The sequence below is a fragment of the Trachinotus anak genome, unplaced genomic scaffold, assembly GCF_046630095.1.
Source record: "Trachinotus anak isolate AG129_WGS33_773 ecotype Australia unplaced genomic scaffold, CSIRO_AGI_Tana_v1 ptg000004l, whole genome shotgun sequence".
Lineage (NCBI taxonomy): Eukaryota > Metazoa > Chordata > Actinopteri > Carangiformes > Carangidae > Trachinotus > Trachinotus anak.
This window is the reverse complement of record NW_027273855.1, coordinates 22,548,148-22,570,552: the sequence shown is the minus strand read 5'-3', so window position 1 is coordinate 22,570,552 and position 22,405 is coordinate 22,548,148. Positions and strand designations below refer to the sequence as shown.

Below are 22,405 nucleotides of genomic sequence, written 5' to 3'. Positions count from 1 at the left end.
CTTTTGGAGATGCGGTAGAATTTATAAATCCAGTCATCACCATTAACGCTACAGACATTTTTACTAATGCTTTGGATCACCATCATCACAGTTCATTATCATTTATTGTATCCACACGGCAGAAAATGGCCTCCAGTGGTTTGATCAGCACAGCTGTCCAGTGACACAAATCTCCTCAGTTACTCAGTAGAGAATATTGCATCTGTGTTTTTCCATTTCCATCAAACACAACAGAAATGTGAGATGACTCCTCACGTTTAAGAAACAGACTCGCCACACCATTACAGGGTAACTTATTGCTTCCGCCATCTTTGTTCCTCTGTTTACTTAGTGATTTGACAAAAAAAGTCCTGAAGTACGTCCAACCAATTTATGCTGAAACGAATCTGCTGACAGCAGCACAGAAAAAAAAAAAGAGAGAGACTTGGTCACACTGCACGCAGCACAGAAATGTTAGTTTTATCTTTAGCGCATGGCTCTGTCAATAGTTTGCTGGGTCCACTGGCCCAGAGAGAGGTTCAAGGTTGCATGGAAATTAATCAGCAACTAACCTCCTCACACCACTTCAGGTCACACTTCAACAGACAAAAGCTGGCTTGGAGTCAGTGTGGAAGAGATATGAATAATCCTGAGCAAACCTCCTTTAACCCTCAAGTGAAAAAAAAAAAAAACACTCAGCAGAAAATGGAGAAGTTAAAAATGGGAGTGACAAAGTAGGTTACACCAGACATGATAGATAAGTTGACAATTGGTTTGCTGTGGAATTTACCAAGCCCTCAGACTGCCATTTCACTGTGTGCACAATATGAAACGTATCTGTCACAAGCAAGCAAAGCCCAGACAGAAGATAAAGAGAAGGGGCATGGGGGGGAGGGGGGGGGGGGGGGGGGGGGGGGGGGGGGGGGGGGGATTTGGAGGTGATCCATGACAATTCAGGGTGTGGGGTGTTTTCTAGCTGTCCCTTTAAACAGCGGACAGGAGGAAAAACCTACTCTGCTAGTTTGTGTTTTTTTTTAGAGAGTACACACTGACTATGTGAAAAGTCGTGTTATATTCTCTAAATAATACAAAAACTCTGTGATGTTGTTTTGTGCAGCGGGAGATGAAGACATTCTGAAGCCTGGATATTTCAACACACTCAATGATGAACAGTTTAGTTCTTAGCGGTTGCGCAATATCCTCCCTTTCCAACACATCACCACTTGAAAAATGTTACACCCACTTTTAAATAAGACATTGTTATCCTCCATGTACATGACAATAGCTGTAAGAAGTTGTGGCCTGGCTTTAGGCCTCACTGGCTACAAAAGAGCACGGGTGAAAATCATCTTTTTTTTAACAGATTTCAAGAAACGTTGTAAAATAAATGTGGGATACATGTTAAATCATGTGGGAATTATCGAACATCCACATCTTTGTTGTGAGTTTTTCAGCACAGATGCTGCTCTTGCTGCTCTCCTCGAAGCTCTTGGTGTTGGCACAGATTCAATCAAACATTCTAGGCATTCTTCGTTTGATGACCCCATGTTTCCTATTTGAGCCCCACGCAGTCTTTCCCTGCTCCTGGCTCACATGCTGACAGGAGAGAGGGAAATTCCCACACAGGATGACCTCTTTTCTTGAAAGTTTAGCCCAGCCCCCTTTCAACATTTTACCGTCAATGGGCAGTGTCTGTCCGTAAACTCCTCATTGCATCACAGCCCCTCCAAAGGCCAGCTGGCCTCCTAAAAACTCCTCTGATAAACCAATACAAACACACACACGCACGCGCACACACATGCACACACACACGCACACACCTGTCATGCTGATGTCCACTGTGTACCAGATGTTGTGAAATGGAAGAATTTCTTTTTTTACCTCTGAGTCATGTTAATATGTTTTTTTGACGCTGATTAGCAGCTGTTTGTTCCTCAAAACACTTTTCAATAACGCATCAGATGTTTCTCAAATTAATAGAATGGAAAAAAAAAAGTCAGATGTTGAAGACACAGCCTCGTATTATTTAATACTTCTAATAATTTGATTTGGGTTTGGTCCAGTTTTTCTGACTTACTTAGATCAACAGTGTCTCAGCAGACACAACATATTTTTTGCAGCATAAATCATCAGAAATACCACAACCTACAGATGTGTTGAAATGAAATAACACTGAACAGGGGTTGAATAGGATCTGTGGCATCCAAATAGATTAGGTAATTTAGAAACATGTATGACACATGTTCAAATGAATGTATGGTGCAGAGCTGCAACGATTAGTTAACATTTGAGATTACATTGACATTAGTTAACATTTGAAGATGTTACCCTGGTCATTTTTCATTAATTTCTGGCATTGTATAGACAAATCGATCAATTGATAATTAAAATAATGTTGTTATCATGTTAGCTGCAGTAGTAATAGGGTACTTTTTTGTAACAAAAATGGAGAGCCAAACTCTAGCTTATATTATATTATATTACCAAACTCTAACTTATATTATAATGATCAACTTTGTCATCAAAGCAGCTGCAAAACATTACAACCATAACAAAGTAATCATTGTCTCTTAACACGATTAAAAATTGTGGCTCTGAACTATTTTTTAGCATAGTTTATCAATGTAGCTGATCTCAGATAAGGCTGTTGATATTCAATATTTGTTGTTACAGTCAATAAATCCCATGAAAAGACCAAAAATCAACAATGTGTTAGTTCATCTTTCAATGCATTCCACACCCTGTCTGTGGAATTCAGCCCCACGCTCATAGATAGATAGATAGATAGATAGATAGATAGATAGATAGATAGATAGATGTATCTTCATTGGTTTCTGTTGAAGATATAAATCTTTAAAAAGCGGTGACAAATGCATAGGACCAGTAACCACCTAAAACCGCTGGTCACTGTGGATTATTTTCAATGGTTAATATACATTTGCTGTTTTAGTTAGTATTTCCAGCAGCAGGATGGTGTATATGGCACTGAGTCAATATGAATTATAGTGGCGCGTGAACGTGTTGCCTGGCACGTAGCCTTGTGCAACAGTGTGGCTAAAGGTGTGATTCTCATAGTTGTTTGACAACAATGGAGCTCTGTGACTCAGATGAACAAGACAGTTGTAGGTTTTGGCACAGACAATACTTGTTGGTAGATTTATTGTTGGTTTTGGTCGTTTTATGAGCTTTGTTGACAAAAAGTAAAATTTAAAATATCAACAAAGTTCTAATTTCACTGATAATCTGTTACTGATAGACACCACTATCGTTTTGTCTCTTCCTCTTTATTATTCTGCACCAGACCACAATTAAGATGAGGAGTACCTCAAAGTTCTATTCTGGGTCCTGTTCTGTTTTCTGTTAATGTCTTTTTAGCACATTATATGTGTTTTGCTGACTAAATGGAAGTTGCACATGATCTTAAGCTGAATGCACATAAATATGAAGTGGTATTTTTAAACCTTCTAAAATGCGTTCTAGCCACTGACAGCAGACTGGGAGTCAGCTGTGGTTCCAGACAGAATTTTGGAAAAAAGGTGCTCAGTTGTGTTGTGTCTACCATTTCAGGATCCATCCTTGTTGAATTTGTTGAAGTTGTTCATAAATTTTCTAATCCTCTTTCATCCCATGGACTGACTTATGACCAGAAAATGAAGGAATCATAAAACCACAAATTTAGAGAACTAAATTTGCGCTAACATGCCGTTGATTTTAGCTTCATTTTAGAGTAATTCAGGGCACTCAGACACGAAAATGGATTGTGAAGAAATATTTGCACCGAGTTTTAAAGAAAAAGACGACTGACCAACAAAGGATGGCCACGATGTTTGGGCCCCTGTATCTGAAATATGACACTGCAAATAGCCAAACCTGTGTCATCTTTCAAGCAACAATTAAAACAGATATTTATAAATGTCATACTATTATATATATTCTGCTTGTTTGATTACAGTTCCTCCTCTAAGTGAAAGGGAACATCCAATATCCGGACCATGGGTTGTAACGGGAAGCCAAACCGCTTGAGCTACGGTAAACGGACCAGAACATGATCTGTCTTGAAGTGAACCAAGATTTCAACATCTTTGTTCACTTCTGCTATTTTGCTGTAGATGACTGTGAAAACACAAACTGACGAGCAGAAGTGACTTGCGGTCACTACACAGCAAGTATCACTGCCCAGATCTTGTGTAACATCAAGCACTCCTTGCAAAATGAACGTTGGCTTAATTATTAGAGCAACATTTGCGTGTGAGAAAGTTTTATATCGATGCGCTGCCGGTATGTTTTTAATTGTATTTAATTGAGGCTTTAAGCCAATGAACAATGGGTGATTTCTTAATTGTACTCATAACACTGTAATGATGTATCTTAACTTTACTTTCCACCGGGTTTCTAATAAATTGTGGGACCTGAGAGGATGATTGTAAATTGTAGATGTAAAAAAAAAAAAAAAAGACTAAAGTGGCATTGTGTTGGTTTAGTCGCCTGTCAGGTTAAAATAATCAAAAATAAGGATTTCATCACTATTACAGAAATAATTGCTATACGTATGCAAAGAGGTCCTCTAAGGATGATCAATCAGAAGACTTTTCAATGTATTTGAGAACTTTATTCAGCACACCCGTTTGTCAAGTTAGAGTAAGGCAACTGGTTTTTATATATTTCGATAGTTGAGGATTTGCTGATTTTCTTCTTTTTCACTGTTAATACGACATTTTATATTTTAATATTCAAATTCTTTGACTAAAAAAAAAACTGTGGTAGAGGATATTATTCATACAGTTTACTTAAAAGTAGCAATATCACAATGCAAATAGCATTACTAGCACTACATAACAAATCTACACTTAAAGAATCGTCACTAGCACTTATTGATGCGCTAACACTTCTTATCGCACTTAACCTTGATTGTTCCCCTTTCTGTAAGTCGCTTTGGATAAAAGCGTCTGCTAAATGACTAAATGTAAATGTAAATGTAAATACATCTCATTACAATAAAAAAGCTGTATTGAACTTTTTACTTAAAAATACTTAAATATTATCAGCAAAATGTACTTAAGTAGAGTCCTATTATATTATTAGTTCTATTATATTAAATGTATTGTTATATTAATATCATGGATACAATAATTTGGCATATCTGTGGACAACACGAGTCAGACAGGTGATAGGTGTGAGATCAACTAACACTCACTAAGTGAATTCAGCATTGTGTTTTCATTAAATATTAACTGGGAGAGATCATTAGGTTGTGAAATTTCTACAGGGTGCCAAAAGACTAAATTAATGGTACTGACAATTAATCAAAAAGTGATAAAATATATTAACTTACATTACTTTGATGAAGTAATTAATCATTACTAATCAATTACCCTGTTTAACAGGATAATTAGTCATCTGTAACTTATTACATTTCAAAAGCAACCCTCCCAACGTTGGTCGAGGTTGACCAAAAACAATAACTTTATTTACTTTATGATAATTTAATCAATCAGTGCATCAGATTTTACAAGCTGATGATACAACTTGTATGTAAAATATCTATTTGTAAGTGACAGGTAACTGTGAAATAAATGTAATTTAATGTAGAGTAAGAAAGTACCTGTTTCCTCTTCACTGTAGTGGTGTGGAGGTGTAATGTAGCATATAATGGTAGATTGGTTAAGAGACATAAAGTACAGTATGTACTTTCTTATTCATTTTCCACCACTGAACAAAAGATGACATTTAAGCTCTATGTTTAAGAAACAAAACATGAACTGACATTTTCCCCTGATCAATCTTCAATAGATGCAGATATGAGGTTTTTTTTTTCAGTCATTCAGTGTCACCTCACAACAAGAATTTCATTCAGATCAGTTTTCATCAGATATGAGCCCACGTTGATCAAACACTGATAAACTTTAACCATGCTGGCTCCTCCATGCAAACAAATAGACCAGTAATAGATCAGTAATTTCTCATGTAGTTCACTATAACATGACTGTGGAAAAAGGAAGATGTCCAGCAGAGCTTTCAAGGTGCCGAAGTTCCTTCACTATAGAAAGTTCAGCCCATGGCACTGTTCCTCAAAGCTCACATCTAAAACTTTCCTAGATTACTAGACACTCTGACACACTGGTTAATTAAGCTGACATTCTGTTTTATTTTGACACCCAACCTTGGAAATTGTGAATATTATGGAAGTGAAAATTTGCCCTGCGTGAGTAGGGCTCTTATCGTAAACCCTAGATTTCTTTTTTTCAATCAAGGAAGGAAAGATGGATCCAATTTGTGGGACAATTATGCAGGTGGAAAGGATATATTCAGGTCTGTAATTGCAATTTAAATGAAATGTAGCTCCACCTGAGGGGGCAAAGATATGGTAAAAGAGGACAGATGTGAGTTTGGATCAGTGATTGGAAGATAAATGTGTAAGAATGAATGTTTTCCTCTGATCTTGTGACTGCATATAAGACAGCCTGCAGGAGAATATCTTAAAAATGAAACAACATTTTTGTTGATGAGTCGATGAAGCAGCAAAATGCTTTTTTAAATTCTGCTATAGACACTCATGAAATCACAGATACCAGCTAGATTTAATAACATTATTGACGTGTGAGCTTTGACATGTACAGATTATGCAACAGGAAGTAGGGTGTGTTGACAAGGGTGACAGGCATGACAATATTCACTACCTACACTTGCCTAACTATGTGACCAGCCTCACATAGCAAACCACATTTTACCTTTCACCTAAATGGCAAAAGTTGGTTCTGCAAACACTGAATTATTGTCACGTTCACAATCACACATCAGTCGTCAAAAAAACTGTTTCTGCGCAGTTGTGATGAAAACATCAACAATAACCCAAAAGAACATCATGGTGACATCTGTGGTGAGGCAGGCAGGTCAGCGAGCTTTGTTTACATGCGGACCATATGTCGACGTCATCATTTCTTGCTGCGTTCAGCGAGCGGAAGGATGCGGGAGCTCGAAGCGCACTAAGGGGGAAGCACCAGCACTAACCTCTGTATTTACGCTATGACCTAAATGCATGAAACTCAAGCTATGACAGTCGAGGTACTATATGTCACATCAGTTTGTATGTCTGACGGTTTGTACGCAACAGCAGCAGCCGAGGGGACAGGAACAGGAACAGGAACTGCTCACGGGTGAATGTCTCAACAGACGTAACCAAAGACATCAGCCTCTGACTGAGGCACTGGAGTTTAATGAGAGCAGCAACACAGTGCTTTTCCATTTGAGCTAAAAAAAAAACAAAATCATGCTGCCTTATTGGGAAAAGCAGCTTAATTCTTAAGATAGAACACAATGCCATGTTTAAATCACATTATTAGCTTAACACTGATGCATTACTACATTTTTAGCATTTTACTGTTGTAGCTGGTTGAATGGAGGTACTTTTCACAAGGTTATATAGAGTTCACTAGTTTAGCTGGGCCCCTCCAAAGAGTCATAAGAAAAATCTGACAGGTTGTGTTATGATTCATGTGGTAGGGAATCTACCACTTTTGTCGTGAAATATTGAGTAAATTTACCTCTTTTGAAGTTGAAGAAGTTTAGTTGAAGTTTAGTTTTTTTTAGTTCTTTTTCCTCTTTGGGCCTCGAACTGTCATATAATTGCAACTATCTGAGTAGTTAAAGTTGGGAAATTTGTCTTAGTTCTGGAAATGCTAACAACCGCTGACTGGAGGCCTTTTTGTGTGTGTGTGTGTGTGTGTGTGTGGGGTGGGGGGTCACAAAAAAAACCAAACAAAAACATACACCAGACTTCAGAGAAAAACATTACAGTGCTTCCTTGCCTGCAGAAAATAAAGGATTTATTCCCAAAAAAAACACTTAAATTAAGTTTCAGTTTTCGAACAAGGTTTTCAATGTGTGATTTACATGACAAGTTCTTATTAAGAGTTACACGTTGAGATCATTTCGTTCCCATTTTCAAGGAAGAAGGAAGAGAAGCAGATGATTCGTTGTGAGTAACAGGTAGATTTAAAACTGACAGAGACAGAAGACAACAAGTTGCAGTTCAAAATCTAAGGTTGATAGCTCTTTACTGTATGATAATGAAGCCTCACTACTTGCTGATAACATGGCTTTACAAAATTTGAATTTCAAGGGAAGATGTTCAGATTGTCTGCTGAGAGATAGGACGGCAGCATATTTATTTTTTACATAATTGGCAACCTTTTCTGGGATGGTCACAAAAAAAAAACAACAACTTTGTAATCTTTAATTGCAGTGTCTTTGTCAATTATAGTATTGTTTTGCCAAGTTTTAAAACAAAAACATCAGTATAAGATGATTTCGACTAGATCCAGTTTGGGAAACATTGACTTCTGACAAGTAAAAGGTGAATATCCTTTACTTTGTTGCAGAATTAGATGAGAAGATCAAAATCATTCATATCTGTATGCTAAATATTAAGATACCATTAGCAACCAGTTAGCTTAGCTTAGCACAAAGACAGGAAATGGGGGGAAACAGCTAGTCTGGCTCTGCACAAAGATTAAAAAAAAAATCCACATACCAGCACCTTTAAATCCCACTAATTAACACTGTCATATCTGTGCTAAATATCAAGCTGCCATTAGCAACCAGTTAGCTTAGCATAAAAAGACTGGAAACAGGAGGAAACAGCTAGCCTGGCTCTGCCCAAAGACAAAAAAGCTATAAAAAAAAAAAAAATCCACCTACTAGCACCTTTAAATTTCACTAATTAATATGTTATATCTCATACAAAAACCAAAGTGTACAGACATGAAAATAACTACTGGCACAATGTCTGTTTTGTACACTTCAGTTTTTGTACTGAATAAAAGATGTATATTAATCACTGAGCTTTAAAGAAAGATACAGCCTGGCTGGATGCTGTTGGTTGGAGTAACATATTTACCATACAGACATGAGAGTGAGATTAATTAACAATGTCTCAGCAAGAAAGCAAATAAGTATGTTTCCCTAAAAGTCAAATTATTCCTTTAACAGCAAATTTTATAAGCTTATGTTTTTTTATGTACAGTGTTAATCTGACAAATAATTGGTAGGTAACTAACTAATAGCAGTCTGATAAACGTAATTGAGTAATGAAATATAGTGGAGTAAGAGTACAAAGATGGAAATTAGATAGATGGAAAGTAAAGTGCAAGTGCTTCAAACGTACTTGAGTAAATGTACTGAGTTACATTCCAGCAATGGTCGATACTGAGCGCTGTCTCATTCACTCCCCCAGCTTTTTTGAAGTTTTGAAATGATAAGGGCATGAAGAGACATGGTACACCTGACAGTGTACTCACACATACTGGTATCAAATTTCCATTGTACACTGCTGGTGTGTATGGTGACTCAGACTTTGCAGAGTCACGCTTGGAAAGACCTGACTCCCTTCGTATTCAGGAATTTCCTGATCCCTGTTCGGCTCCCTGCGAAAATGATCTGCAGGCTACAAAAGAGACTTACAGTCAAAGATTGTCCCACCCACCCTCACAGCTGGCCAGTCCTTGGGAAGTTCCAGGTTAATAACTAAACTGAGGACACATGTTGGAAGAGTCAGCAGGGCAGGGTAGATATCCTTTTTAGTCGATTGTGACTGTGGAGTCAGCATTGTGCTCACTTAGGCTGAGTAAGGAGGCACCATAGGGGAACACGTAGTGCACATGACATTTGTTCAAGCCCCTTCTTTTTTGAAAGTGAAGTTGAATTTCTCACCTAAATCACAGACATTAAAATGCGTAGGCCTGGTAGATGACATACATAGATATGACATACATTCAAATCATCATACAATCATTGCACTTATTTATAATATCAAAATGACAAAAGTCTTCACCACAAACAGCATGAGTCATGAGTGCAGCGTCAGATCAGACACACTGTAGTTTCAAAAGAAACAACTGTGGCTTTAAGATAACTTCCGGTCCCTGTTCATACCTTGATTGTAGTTTTCTCCTACAACTTGTCCAAGCTCGCTGGCTTGACGTCAGCAGAGCCGTGGTTGGGAGTGCTATTACTCACTCTGTTGCATTCCTGTACAATACGTACCAGTGCCTGCCTATTTCCCAAACAGGAAGTTCTAGCCAAGACTCTTGCCAAATCATTTGTGCTACACCCGAGCGGTGGAGTTTGCACAAGCAGCGTTTGTGTCTCTAGGCATGTTCTCCCTTCCTTTAGTGTTCACTCAGTTTAGTGTAAAGACCATCACAATGATGTGATGGTCTTTACACTAAAATATATCGTCACTCATTCTTGGGTCTTCTTCTGTGGAACAGTTTGTACATCAACCTTAAGAGTGTGTGTGCGTATGTGTGCATGTTTGTGTGTATTAAAAAGGAACTGGATGTGTTTTCACAACAAACTCTTGAGAAATAATTTTATGTCAGTAATGACGGTGGCGAGATCGGCCAGAATAGATATTAGACTTTAAGGAAGGTGAAAAGCAGATATCGTGAAAACTTCATGAGAACAATATTTGTGGCGTGCAGCACCACTGTCCCCTTAAGAACTTTAGGTTTTGTACGGTCTGCCAATAGAGGAATGCCTCTGACTCCAGTTCACCGTAAATAAAGCATAACTAATGTGTAAACCCAGGTATGGCTGAGAAAACAGGAAAGAGTGGGTTGCAACAAGAAGCCAAAGTTCCACATTCACTGAGAGAAGCTGCCAAGAGTCGGTGGGTTTGACAGTCTCACAGAGCCACCTAGTGGTGAATTTAAAGCACATCCCTTCGCCTGTCTGAAGGTGGGGCATTCTCAGCATTCATGATGCTGAATATATTTTCTGCAAAGTGACATAGGAAATGTAAAGAGCACAACAATCAGACATGTTTCCACTGAAAGATTTCCTGAGACACTGGAGATGTTTCATCCTTTATAAACAGTTTATTGGTTGTCACTTCGTATTAACTAATATTAATTCTTGTTGAGTCATGTTCTAATGTGTTACAGTAGAGTTATAAATCATTAATAAGAACCACTTATGGGCTCCCATTGACCGGTTAAAATATTTGACCACTTATTTCTACGATGGCACAAAATGTATTTATTAACAACTTTTCCACACACTGAAGGACTAATTCAATAAAACCTTTAATTAATGTTTGTTTTTTTTTTAACATTTATAACTGCAGGGTTGATGTCTTGTTAGAATATATTATTATTATTATTATTATTATAAAGGGGTAGCAATATTTCTGGGCTGTTAAATGTGGGGTTGTTTAATTTGTAGCAGCATTATATTGGTCGATTGGTAATGACGATGCCGTGACGTCATCGCATTTGGAAAGGGAGTGAGGCTATCGGAGAGAAGAAGAAGAAGAAGAAGAAGAAGAAGAAGAAGAAGAAGAAGAAGAGAGGAAAACAGATTTTAAACTTTGACTGCGATGACGTGATTGGCTGGCTGAGATCGTGGCGAAATCTGATTGGTTACCGGGAACACCTGAGGTCAGCTGATTAGGAGATGCGGGGGTGAGAGAGGGAGGGAGCGACACAGAACCGTGAATGGATGAATGGAAAACTTTACTTAGCTTAGCTTCATTAATGCTATTATCATGAAACGTACCGAGAACCAGGGGAACTGAGCACATTAATGCTGTTTACACAGTTATTTATAGAATAGATTTTAATCTCGTTTTATAATTCTGTTTTTCTCACAAGCCTTTGATTGTTCAGTTTCTGTACTTTTATTTTACCGAATCTCATCTTATTCTACTTTAATTAAGGTTGTTTTCCTTTTTTCCCCTTTTTATAGTTCTGATCTATTTCTCCACCCTGTGTAAATCACTCTGAAAGGTTTAATACAAACACCTTTGTCTTGCCTACATTATTAAACAGTGGCTTCAACACTTCAGATTAAAATAATACAAAACATTATCCATGTGTTTGATTCATCTGTGACTATAAAGAAGTTCCATTAACTTAGATAATTAGATGTGACATGTTGTTTGTAATATCTCTAATAACAAGTAACCTTCATTGAGCAAACTGTTCAAACTTCAACATCGGCTCATTCAAACACCTGGAAACGCTGCACTGACCACCATGATGGAAGTTACTGTGCCTATAAATAAATTATATATATATATATATATATATATATATAATGTGTTTAAGTGACACATTCAGTTTTCTTATTGCTTTCTGATTCAAAACCAACAGTTAATTTTTCAATTAACTGACCTACCAATAAGATAAAAACACAGTGTTGTGTGATCTTTTATTACCATAATAATAATCACTGTTCAGAAGTAAGACTGAGAATGAGGTTAGAGCTGTAAATCTGTTCTAAAAACCAGAACAAATACAACAGTAGACTTTTTTTTATTTAAAAAGGAAAACAACAAATGTAAATAAAAAAATACATGTTTTTGAGCTCAGCATAAGTATAGAAAAAACAGGAAAACCTGGTGCAATGGCTGCACAGGTGCTGAGATTTAATCTGTTGCTAAAGCAAAAAAAAAAAAAACTCAGCACACTGAAACCTGATTTGAAAAAAAATATATATCTAATAAGGGTGTGTCCTTGGACAGGACATTTATACATTCTAAAGGAAGGTACAGCTGTCGGACTCAAGTACTGAACTTTGAGTCTCAAAGGTAAACTGAATGCTAGCAGCTTAACTAATCTCTTCTTAGGACAAACCTGTTGATTCACAAATGCAGCATGCTAAAAAAACAAACAAAAAAAAAACAATCATACAAAACAATATAGCCAGCTCAGGGCCACGCCATGACACAACAGATCATTACTACAGTGTATTGTTTTCATCCCTGTGCTGGTGTTTGATTTTTGGTTTGTTCAAAATCAATAGTTACCTGTAAAACCCAAGAGTTTGTTAAAGGGTGACACATTATTAAGTATTTGTATTGCTGGCGAAAAATAGTTGGGTGCAAGCTACTTTGTGTCTCCGTTCATGAAGCTGGCATAACTCCGTTGACTGAGCACACACACTCGGTTACTTTACAACATGTATCAACTGCTCTCAGGTTTTGTTACACAATCTCTCGGCATGAAAAGCCTCCACACGTTTTAATCCGCTGCGACTGAAAAGCTGGTCTCCCAAACGAGCAAAAAGCCATCTCAAGATGTCAATATTATTCCAATGTCAATTTGACGATGCCAGGCAAATGGAAAAAAAAGTCACATATCACCCTGTTCCTGCACCGTTTTTGTTTTTAAAGAAAGAGTTTTCAGTGTCACAGTTGAGCTATCAGGGGAAAGAAAACGCAGGGGGGCCAGGAGGCATCCCACTCTACATATCTCACATTTAACATCCCATAAATGTCATATTAATATTTCTCACCGAGTAGATTTAACTCAAGCATCAGTAGAAAGCTCCAATAACTACCACTCGCTCGAATGTACATACACAAACACAAAAAAAAAAACACACATACTGTATGGATTCAGCCAGCAGCCTCCTGCAGCCCCGCACAGGCCACGAGTGAGGACAGATAACAATTCAGTGCCCACCCCAGCATGCATCTCTTATCTAGTGGGCACAGGATTGTTTTCCTCTTACTTTCATATACTTCACTTTACTGTTGGGTTTAATATTGACCCAAAACAAAAGAACAATTTTTTTTTTTTTTCAACTGTTACCTCCCTTACTGGCATATTTTCAGACGGGCTGAATGAAAATCTGGATCTCTGATTTCTGATCCATTTGTGTAAGCAAAAGAGAGAAAACGTGAAATCATAACGGACACATTAGTAAAAGGTGAAATGGAAGAACTCATACAATGATGTCGTTTTGGTAAATAAGAGAGGAGACACATTTAAAATGGGCTGACAGGCCATTCATCCTGGTTAATGGAACAAGGGAGCTGAAACAAACCCTTTTCCTCGACTGACCGCGATATGTATTATATAGTTGAGTCTGAGTTTAAGTCGGCACACGTATTTGAGATGTGACACCTGAAAAACTGAGGCCCTGAGCATCCCAGATGACATACTGAAAGAATGTTTGGGTGGGTTAAGAGGAGTGGCAGGACTTCTCCCCGACCAGCCGACCCCTCGCGCTGCATTTGTAAAATTAAACGAGTGAACCTGAATCTGCTGAAGTCCAAATAATCCACTCACTTGCACAGTAAACCCAGAGTTCAAAGCAGGCTGATTGGCCAGCGTAGTCCACTTTGCAACATCAGTGGAGAGACAGTGAGGAACAAAAAAAAAAAAAAAAAAAGGAGGAGGAAGGACAGACATCAGTGGAAATAGGCTCGATAACAGACATAAGCACTGAGAGCCAGCGCCGTGCACAGGCACACGTTGGCTAGTAGAGGGGACCAGGTCCCCGGCACAGGAGAGCTCTCCTTTGGCGGCTCCGCTGCCTCGGCCGACTCCTGCTCCTGGGCCTCGTGCTGCTGCTGCTGGGATTTGGTTGGAGCTTTGGAGGTATCTTGGATTCCCATGTGGCCGTCAAGCTGACCATCATCATCAGGAGGAGGCTGGGGGGCATCGACGATCCTCTTTCGGAGCTCCGACTCCGGTGAGGACCTGAATGAGAAGAGAAAGCACGAGAGTAAAGTACAGTTGAGTCGAGGAGAGTAGAGCTTTAATGTCACCGAGGGGCAGTTTGGTTTGGTTTCAGTAGATGCTTTAAAGCGTAAAAGGTTTCTCTTTGACAAACAGACCAGGAGCCGGATGCAGCAGCTCTTCAAAATTCAAACGTAGCCGAACTGAATTAAAACCAAATTAAAATGTGTTGCTCCACACAAACCACTGCTTTCATAGAGATTAGTTACTAACATATATGCACTTACTGACCGCCAAGTGTAAGAGCTGCATAGCTAACTGAACCAACTGACACAGCTAAAGTTAGCTTACTAATGTTTAGAAAAGTAAATGTGGAGTATGGTCTGATCCAACTCTAGATTAGATGTTGTTTATTTGATTTACATTCACTAAAATTAATTACAAAACATCAAGTTGATTAACATTAGACTAAATGAGCACATAACCTCATGTTCGGATCCTCAGATATTCTCCGCTGCCTGAACACTGCCCACTCTGACTCTGACTTTCTGTTTCCTGACTGATTGCTTTTGATTGGACGACGCTACAGATGTTTTACTAACTTCTTTACTAGACATAACGGTGTGACCTGATTTAGTGCCGCTTTTGCTGCTCCGGTGTGGTGACTTACGCCAACTTGAATCAACGTCCCCATGCAGGGCATAAACAGAGGTCAACGTACGCCAACAGTGCTGTACACAATACAGACTAATACACATACTGTATTTCACTTGGATTGCAGTGGCTGAATCCAAACAGAAAAGTTTGTGTAGTGTCTCCGTCAATAGCTGCCGCATCGAACGCGACCGGCGCTCCATTTAACTGTTTCCCGCCTTTAACAAGCGGCACATGGCACAAAAACTTTGCGACAGCTGTCTGGATTGCTCTAACAGCTACTAAAAGTTGTTTTGCCTGCTGATGATGAATGAAACTGAAACTAAATCCGATTCGGATGAATACCCGAGACTCCAGGGCTCCATGCGATGGATGATCTCATCATTTTCAGGGAAAAAGGATGGCTCAACTTTCCCGTTGTAGGGATCTCTGGGAGGAGGAAGAGGTGGAGGAGGGGTGAACTCTGGAGGATCGTCTTCCTCGTTCGAGAGCTCTTTCCACGACTCCTGCAGAAAAAAAAGAAATCCCTTTGAGCGTTTGGTTTATCTTATCATACTTGATAAGATAAACCAGTGGTTTTGCAACATATCTGTTTTTAATTTTCAGGGCCAAATATAGCCTATTGTGCAACTGCAGTTTTTTTTAATCTGAAAAGAGGATGCACCAAGTGAAATTTGTCACTGAAGAGCAGAACCGAGAGGAAGGTCTTGCCTGCAAAGATGTATCTCCCTTGATGTATTTGGCACCTTCATTGACAGCGAGGTAGGAGAAGCGAAGTTGATCTGCAGTCTGAATCAAGCCCATTCGATAGCGTCGCATCTCCAGCAGCACATCGCGAATGCGCACTGAAGACGGGTCCTTGCGGATGGACATCTGCATTTTACAGCGAAAAACATTCAACACACAAGAATCTTAGGTTTTCTAATAGTCTGAAAGAGAACTGACGAGTTACTGTTTGCTTGTAACGGTGATCGAGGAATTCAGTCTACTGTTGCACTTCTAGATAGGCGTGAGCTAATTTCCTGTACAGTGTCAATGAAAAAGGTGCGAAAGATAAAATATGTTAACATCATGATTTCTCAATAGCAGAGCTCTGTACAAACCAATAAGAGGCAGGTGTCCACGAGACAAAAGGTCCCAGAGCGGCCAATGCCGGCACTGCAGTGCACCACCACTGGCCCCTGGTCTGAATTCAGGCACCCAGACTCCCGCACCTTGAACAGGAAGTTAAGGAAGGAGGCGGGAGACTCTGGTACCCCAAAGTCAGGCCAGGTGGTGTAGTGAAAATGTAAAATCTCACGAGTCTCTTGAGTCTGCAGAGGAAGATCAAGAAGGAAAAAAATATGTCACATTGCACTAAACTGTCTGTAACTTTGAAACATTCCCACTTTATTTTGACTGATTAATCCTCCTGAAGCCTCATATTATCGTCTATTCATTTATCTTATGCCTATTATCTCATACTCATATTTATCTTCAATTCTTCTCTTCAGATAAATCTCTGAATACATGTTTGGGCAAAATGAGGAGAATTTGTCCTCCATCATTTAAAGTAAGATTTAGGAAGCGATCTTTTAATAGCCAGTATGAACAGGAGGCCATTTCAAGGTTTATATGGCTTTATATGCTTTAAAAGACTGTAGTCCTAATCTGACACCACATCTACTTGTATACACGCAGAAAAAAAAAAAAAACAAACACCAAAGAGAGAAACTTACCGACAGATTTTCCAGCTCCAGCTGGCGAACAGTGTAGTAAGACTTGATGTCCTCTGAGACGAGGGTGAGCTTGAAGTTGGTGTCTTCAAAGACAGCATCCCTCTCCTCCCTCTGCGGCCAATACTGGGCACATTTAACCTTAAACCAAATGAAAGTGCACATTACACACAGCGTAAGAGAGCAAAGCAGTGTGGTTAAGAAGCAGCACTGTGAGGAAAAAGAAACCACTGCTTACAGATCCTTTCTCTATGACTCGGTTCAGCATCACCACACCGCGGGTCCTCTGCTCCCACACCATCTCCCAGAAGTGGCCACATGTATTTGGAAGGGGTCCCTAACAAAAGGATGACAGTGATCATCAGTGGGTTTTATTCACAGTGTAACTAAACAAGAGAAGATTTTCGGTCGGCCTTTGATAACGTTGATCATACTATTCTTAAAAGAGACGAGTACATTGAATCAGTGCGCTGCCCAACACACACACACACATCAGTTTCTAAACTTCAGTTATACACTAACGACATTTCCACCAGGGTTGTTTTTCACAATGCAACTTTTGTTTGATTGACTCACTAAAACCTCCCTGAGCGCCAAAATCCAGGTGAGACGAGAGAAGCTGCCTTTAACTTTAACTGAGCTGTGTGAGCGAGTGGCTACATTCACCGCTTCTGTTAATGTTTCAAATTAAATCTATTTAATCTTTGTTTTAATATTGGGTGGGAATGATTGGTAACATTTTACCATTTAAGTTTGTCTTTCACATTTATACACAGGATACAAAACATTTAATAAATAGTTTATGACACACTGTCATGAAGTTGTTTACAGTTCTGAGGACATTTTGAGTTCTTATTAAAGTGCAGTATTTGTCAGCTTCTCCTATGAAGAAACATTAGATATATTTTACTATATTGTCTTTCAGTATCTGTTTATACCTCAGAGTTGTAGTTGCTGCCAAACACATTAATAAACACACCAAGCTAAAACTAATCCATCCTAATACAACAGCCCTGCAATAAATCCTCCATTCATGAAGGTTGTAATGTTTTGTTTGTGTCGAAGCTGTTTCAGAGTGGTGTTGATCCAACTGTGTGGTTAGTTTGGAGGATGCAATTTGTGGTGCTGTGACCTATTTTGCATTCTACTGAAGGGTATTTCTTTTTTTTTTTTTTTTTCCTCTTTTGTTTTTTTTTTTAATCCACCACACATGTATCAATGAAGGTAGCTAAATAACAGAAATGTAATACAGTGCAACGGCACCACATTATAAACATCATGAAGGGAGGATTGACAGCAGTTGTACTGTTGTATTATACTGCATTAGTTTTAGTGTGAGTAGTAAACTGCCAACTGAGTGCACAGAGTGTGTATGGAGAAACTAAATGTTATTTTAATTAAGAATAGTGCATTCATAATGCAGCTGCTTACATAATGTCAGGTTCTTGTTACACTATTGTTATTATGAAAAGCAAATTAAAAACTATTTCATCATAATAAGTTATATATATATATATATATATATATATATATATATATATATATATATATATATAATGTCCTGGCACAGGTAGTATAGTCGCATCCTTACACACATCTGAAGACAAACCTGCACCCTTGCTAATGACACAATACTTCCAAACATTTGTAGTTGTTCATAATATCCTACAAATGCATGACTTCTCTGTAAGGGACGATGATCAGTGTCCAGCTGCAGCTGTATTTGCTCAGTGTGTTGAATCTTCATCTCCATGCTTACCTGAGTGAGGATGTAGTTCCTCTGTGCCTCCTCTACTGTTATTAGACTAGCATTAATGTAGTCGTTCGCACCCAGCTGCAGACATATTCTGCTGTGGTCAACTAGGGAGGAAGGAAAAAAAAAGACTCATGTAAATACTGCATGCTTGTGTGTTTTTCGTATGTCACACCCACCAGGGAGTGTAAGTGCAATTCTCAGATCAACACAGCTGTGGAGAACAAATGGAACATCTGTCTGTGAACAAAACACAGGTGTCAGCTTTTGGCTTCGATACCGAAATGTCAACTTTTCTTGATACCCGGTCAAACAACATCTTAATTAAAAAGTAAACAGCATGAAGAGGTTTCCGAGTTACTTATTTTCATATCTTGTTAAAAGTGATTAAAAGAACAACGCACTTAGTGGCAGATACAGCAACTATTAACAACTTGGTCTGTCCAATTTGCATAGTTCATTTAGTGTGAAAGAGAGGAAACCACACGGTTCAGCTGCTGTATTGTGAGATGACAGAAACATTTCTTTATTAAATCATAACTGATTTCAAACCCTGAACTACACCAGCTATTGCTGCATGGAAAGACACATCAGTAGTGGAAGGCAGGTGGACTGAACAGTGATTACTTAAAATAACAATTATGGTGAATAGAACACAGGATGGACACCTCAAAAACACTGGAAATAAGACATAACAAAACATCTACAGCTGTGACTCATTTCCTCCAGTTTCCTTTCACTGGCAACTTCACTATATATTAATTAATTCATTTAATCAATTTGTCAGCACCTTGTTGTGTCTGGAATATGGGTGAAAATTAGCTGTTGAGCTAACCCCAGCTCGTTTACACTAATGATGCTGAATGCAATGTGCACTGTCGCCTATAAATATAAATATATAAAATAAAACTGAACTTATCTCACACCATAACAATCTAAATTCATAAAAGAATAACAGTAATAACTTTAGAGGATGATTATTATATTGCCAGCCTGATGTCACATCCTTTTTCACACGAGTCGTTCCATAGTGACGCAATGCTCTGCCTATTGTGTAATAACAATTCAAGTCATTTGAGACGATTATTACAGTAGTTGAGCCTGATACCAGACTGTGGACTGAGGACTCACTTTAAAGATTAAGTAACCATTGGCTGATGTTTGAACACTGTGGGTGGGTACTGTGCAAAGTCCCAAACTGTCATTGATTTAAATGAATATATTAAATGTTCAAGACTGAAGGTAAAGTGCATATAGGCAGGGAAAGGGCGGCTTACATGGGCTAACGTCTCTGTAACGATTCCGACTCTTGTTCTCGGCTAATTTGGCAACCTTGCAGGGGAGGTCACATGACTGCTGACGAATCTCCTGTGACAGAATAAAAGATGTATTTACAGCATTACATTTACATTACATTCATGTCACATTAAAGGTCTGATGCAAAGTGAACAGTGCAGACTGCGTCTCCATGCTCTAAAACAGAATCCAGATGTGTATTAAAAAAAGAAAAAAAAAAGAAAAAAAAAAATTTGATTAAATTCTGCAGAAAAACTCACCACCAGTCAACTTCTCATTCTGCAGATATTATACGACAACTTTTAAAAAGCGTGTATGTGTGGGCGTGTGGGGCAGGGTGTTGAACATGTTTGCGCACACAGGTCTTTTTAAACAGAAAAACATATAATAATATCATATGATTCACACTCAGCTGCAGTTAAAAGGTATTTTGTGCAAGATCCTGTGGACAAACAGTAAGAAGAAGTTAATCTGAAGTGAGTGGAAGCCTGGAAATTAACTAAGTACATTCAATCAAGTACAAAATCTGAGGTACTTGTACTTCATTTTAGGTCACTTTACATCTCAAAGGGAAATATTCTCCTTTTTACTCTGCCACTTTTATTGTTATCTATTGTTTTGTACAATAAATGATAAAATCACAAAAAAGGTAATAGGCAGATTAATCAATAATGAAAATAATCATTAGTTGCAGCCAATATAAAATGTTAAAAAGTAGTTCCACTGCAACAAACAGCAGCAACATTAATGCATGTGTAATAATAATATAACCTAATGATAACCTAATTTCTCTGCACTGAGCACTTTTACTTTTAATACTTATATAGTAGTATAGACTTATATAGTATAGTACATTCTCCTAATCAATGGAGCTGCCATGATTAGTTGATTGATTGGTTAGCTGATAAGCAGCTGTTATGATAGTGAGGTAAGCATTCTGGGTTATTTTTTAAGTAAGAAAGACAAATTCTCTGGTTCCGGCCTCTAAAATGTAAACAACTTCTGGTTTTCTTAGTCTTCTATGACAGTACGGCTGCATCTAAACTTTATTTTCATCACTGTTTGTTTACTTTCTCGCTTAGTCTATAAAATGCCAGAAAAGGTAAAAAAAAAAAAGGTTCTCCACTCGCAGAAAAACTGAACATTTTTCAACATTTTTTGTATTTTATCATGACAAAAAGTTGCTAATTATTTGTCTGACAATCGATCGAACGATTAATCGACCAACCTTTGCGGCTCTACATGATAATAAACTGAATATGTTTTGGTTTTGGGTTGCTGTTCAAACAAAACAAGACATTTGAAAACGCCTTTGGGAATTTGTGATGGGCATTTCTGACATTTTACAGACCTATCGATTGATGGAGAAAACAATAAATAATGGAAATAATCATTAGTCGGAGCCCTGTAGTACGATTTTAAAGCAGGACTTGCGCTTGTAATGGAGTATTGTCAGTCTGGGTAAGTAAAAGATGCGAGCGCTTCCTCCACCACTGCTGAAAGCTGAGATATTTGTGTGAAAACACGTGTAACAAACACGGACACTGGTGAGTGAAACCGATCGGTGATGGGCTGCGGCGCTCGGTTGAGACCCGGGCGGACTCATCGATCATCGGACCGGTCCGAGCAGGCGGAACCCGGGCTAAACTCAAACTAACGCGGGCTGGTTGTCGGGAGAGAAATGCTGCAGACTCACTGTGCAGCAGAAACCACTCGGCCTGAAAGAGGCAGCTCCCACCTTGATCCACCGAGAGCTCCTACCTGGTAGACGCCGCTCCAGCTCCCGTTTTCATCGATTTCCCGAAACTCGGCTTCCATTGCTGACAGTCCAGCTGCCACTCCTTCTTCTTCTTCTTCTTCTTCTTCCTCCTCCTCCTCTTCTTCTTCTTCTTCTCCTCCTTCTTCTTCTTCTTCGTCCCCCACTCCCGATGTAGACAACCGCGTCCCCAGCAGATTGTGTTTAACCCCGTCCCTCGGTGTCACACGGCTGCTCCGCGACTTCTTCGGTGGTTTCTCCGCACGGCTGCGTAGATCACCGCGGAGCCTCCGTGGGCCTGCTCGGAGCGGAAACACGCCGCCGGCTCCTCCCACACCTTGTCACAGAGATAATGTTCCGCTGCGGCTTCTCTGAGGGTAGAACTGCTTTTAAAGGTGCTTTTCAGACAGAGATATGTGATATGTGACCCCCCCCCCCCTCAGTACTTTATTAAATAGTTTCAACCAGAGGACAGAGATTAACACAATAAAGCAAAACAAGAACACAAAATAAACAAAAACAGATAAATATATACCACTAATATCTCAAATATGGCAGCCAATTTCCATTGTCCAGTGGTTATTTTTATTTTGCTTGACATTTTACAACTTTTCAAATACAATTTGTTTGACTCATCATCTTATAATTTTGATTTAGTAAATAAAAATTAGACTTTTATCTCTTTTTTTCACTTATTAATTCATAAACTTGACTTTTAAGCCATAAATTTGACCTTTTATCTCATGCTTTTGACTTTTTGTCTCATAATTTTAATTCAGTAAGT

General features: G+C 38.7%; 1 protein-coding gene across 1 annotated transcript; it reads right to left on the bottom strand.

Moving 5' to 3' along the window:
• Positions 1-12,175: 12,175 nt before the first annotated feature.
• On the bottom strand, positions 12,176-21,935 carry ptpn1 (protein tyrosine phosphatase non-receptor type 1). Its single transcript, XM_071477133.1, has 9 exons — positions 21,627-21,935; positions 19,847-19,937; positions 18,576-18,676; positions 17,055-17,153; positions 16,820-16,957; positions 16,205-16,414; positions 15,813-15,974; positions 15,447-15,607; positions 12,176-14,468 (listed from the first exon to the last, which is right to left on the bottom strand). Exons 1-9 carry the CDS (start codon positions 21,681-21,683, stop codon positions 14,177-14,179), a joined length of 1,311 nt encoding a protein of 436 aa, XP_071333234.1. The 5' UTR covers positions 21,684-21,935; the 3' UTR covers positions 12,176-14,176.
• Positions 21,936-22,405: the final 470 nt, after the last annotated feature.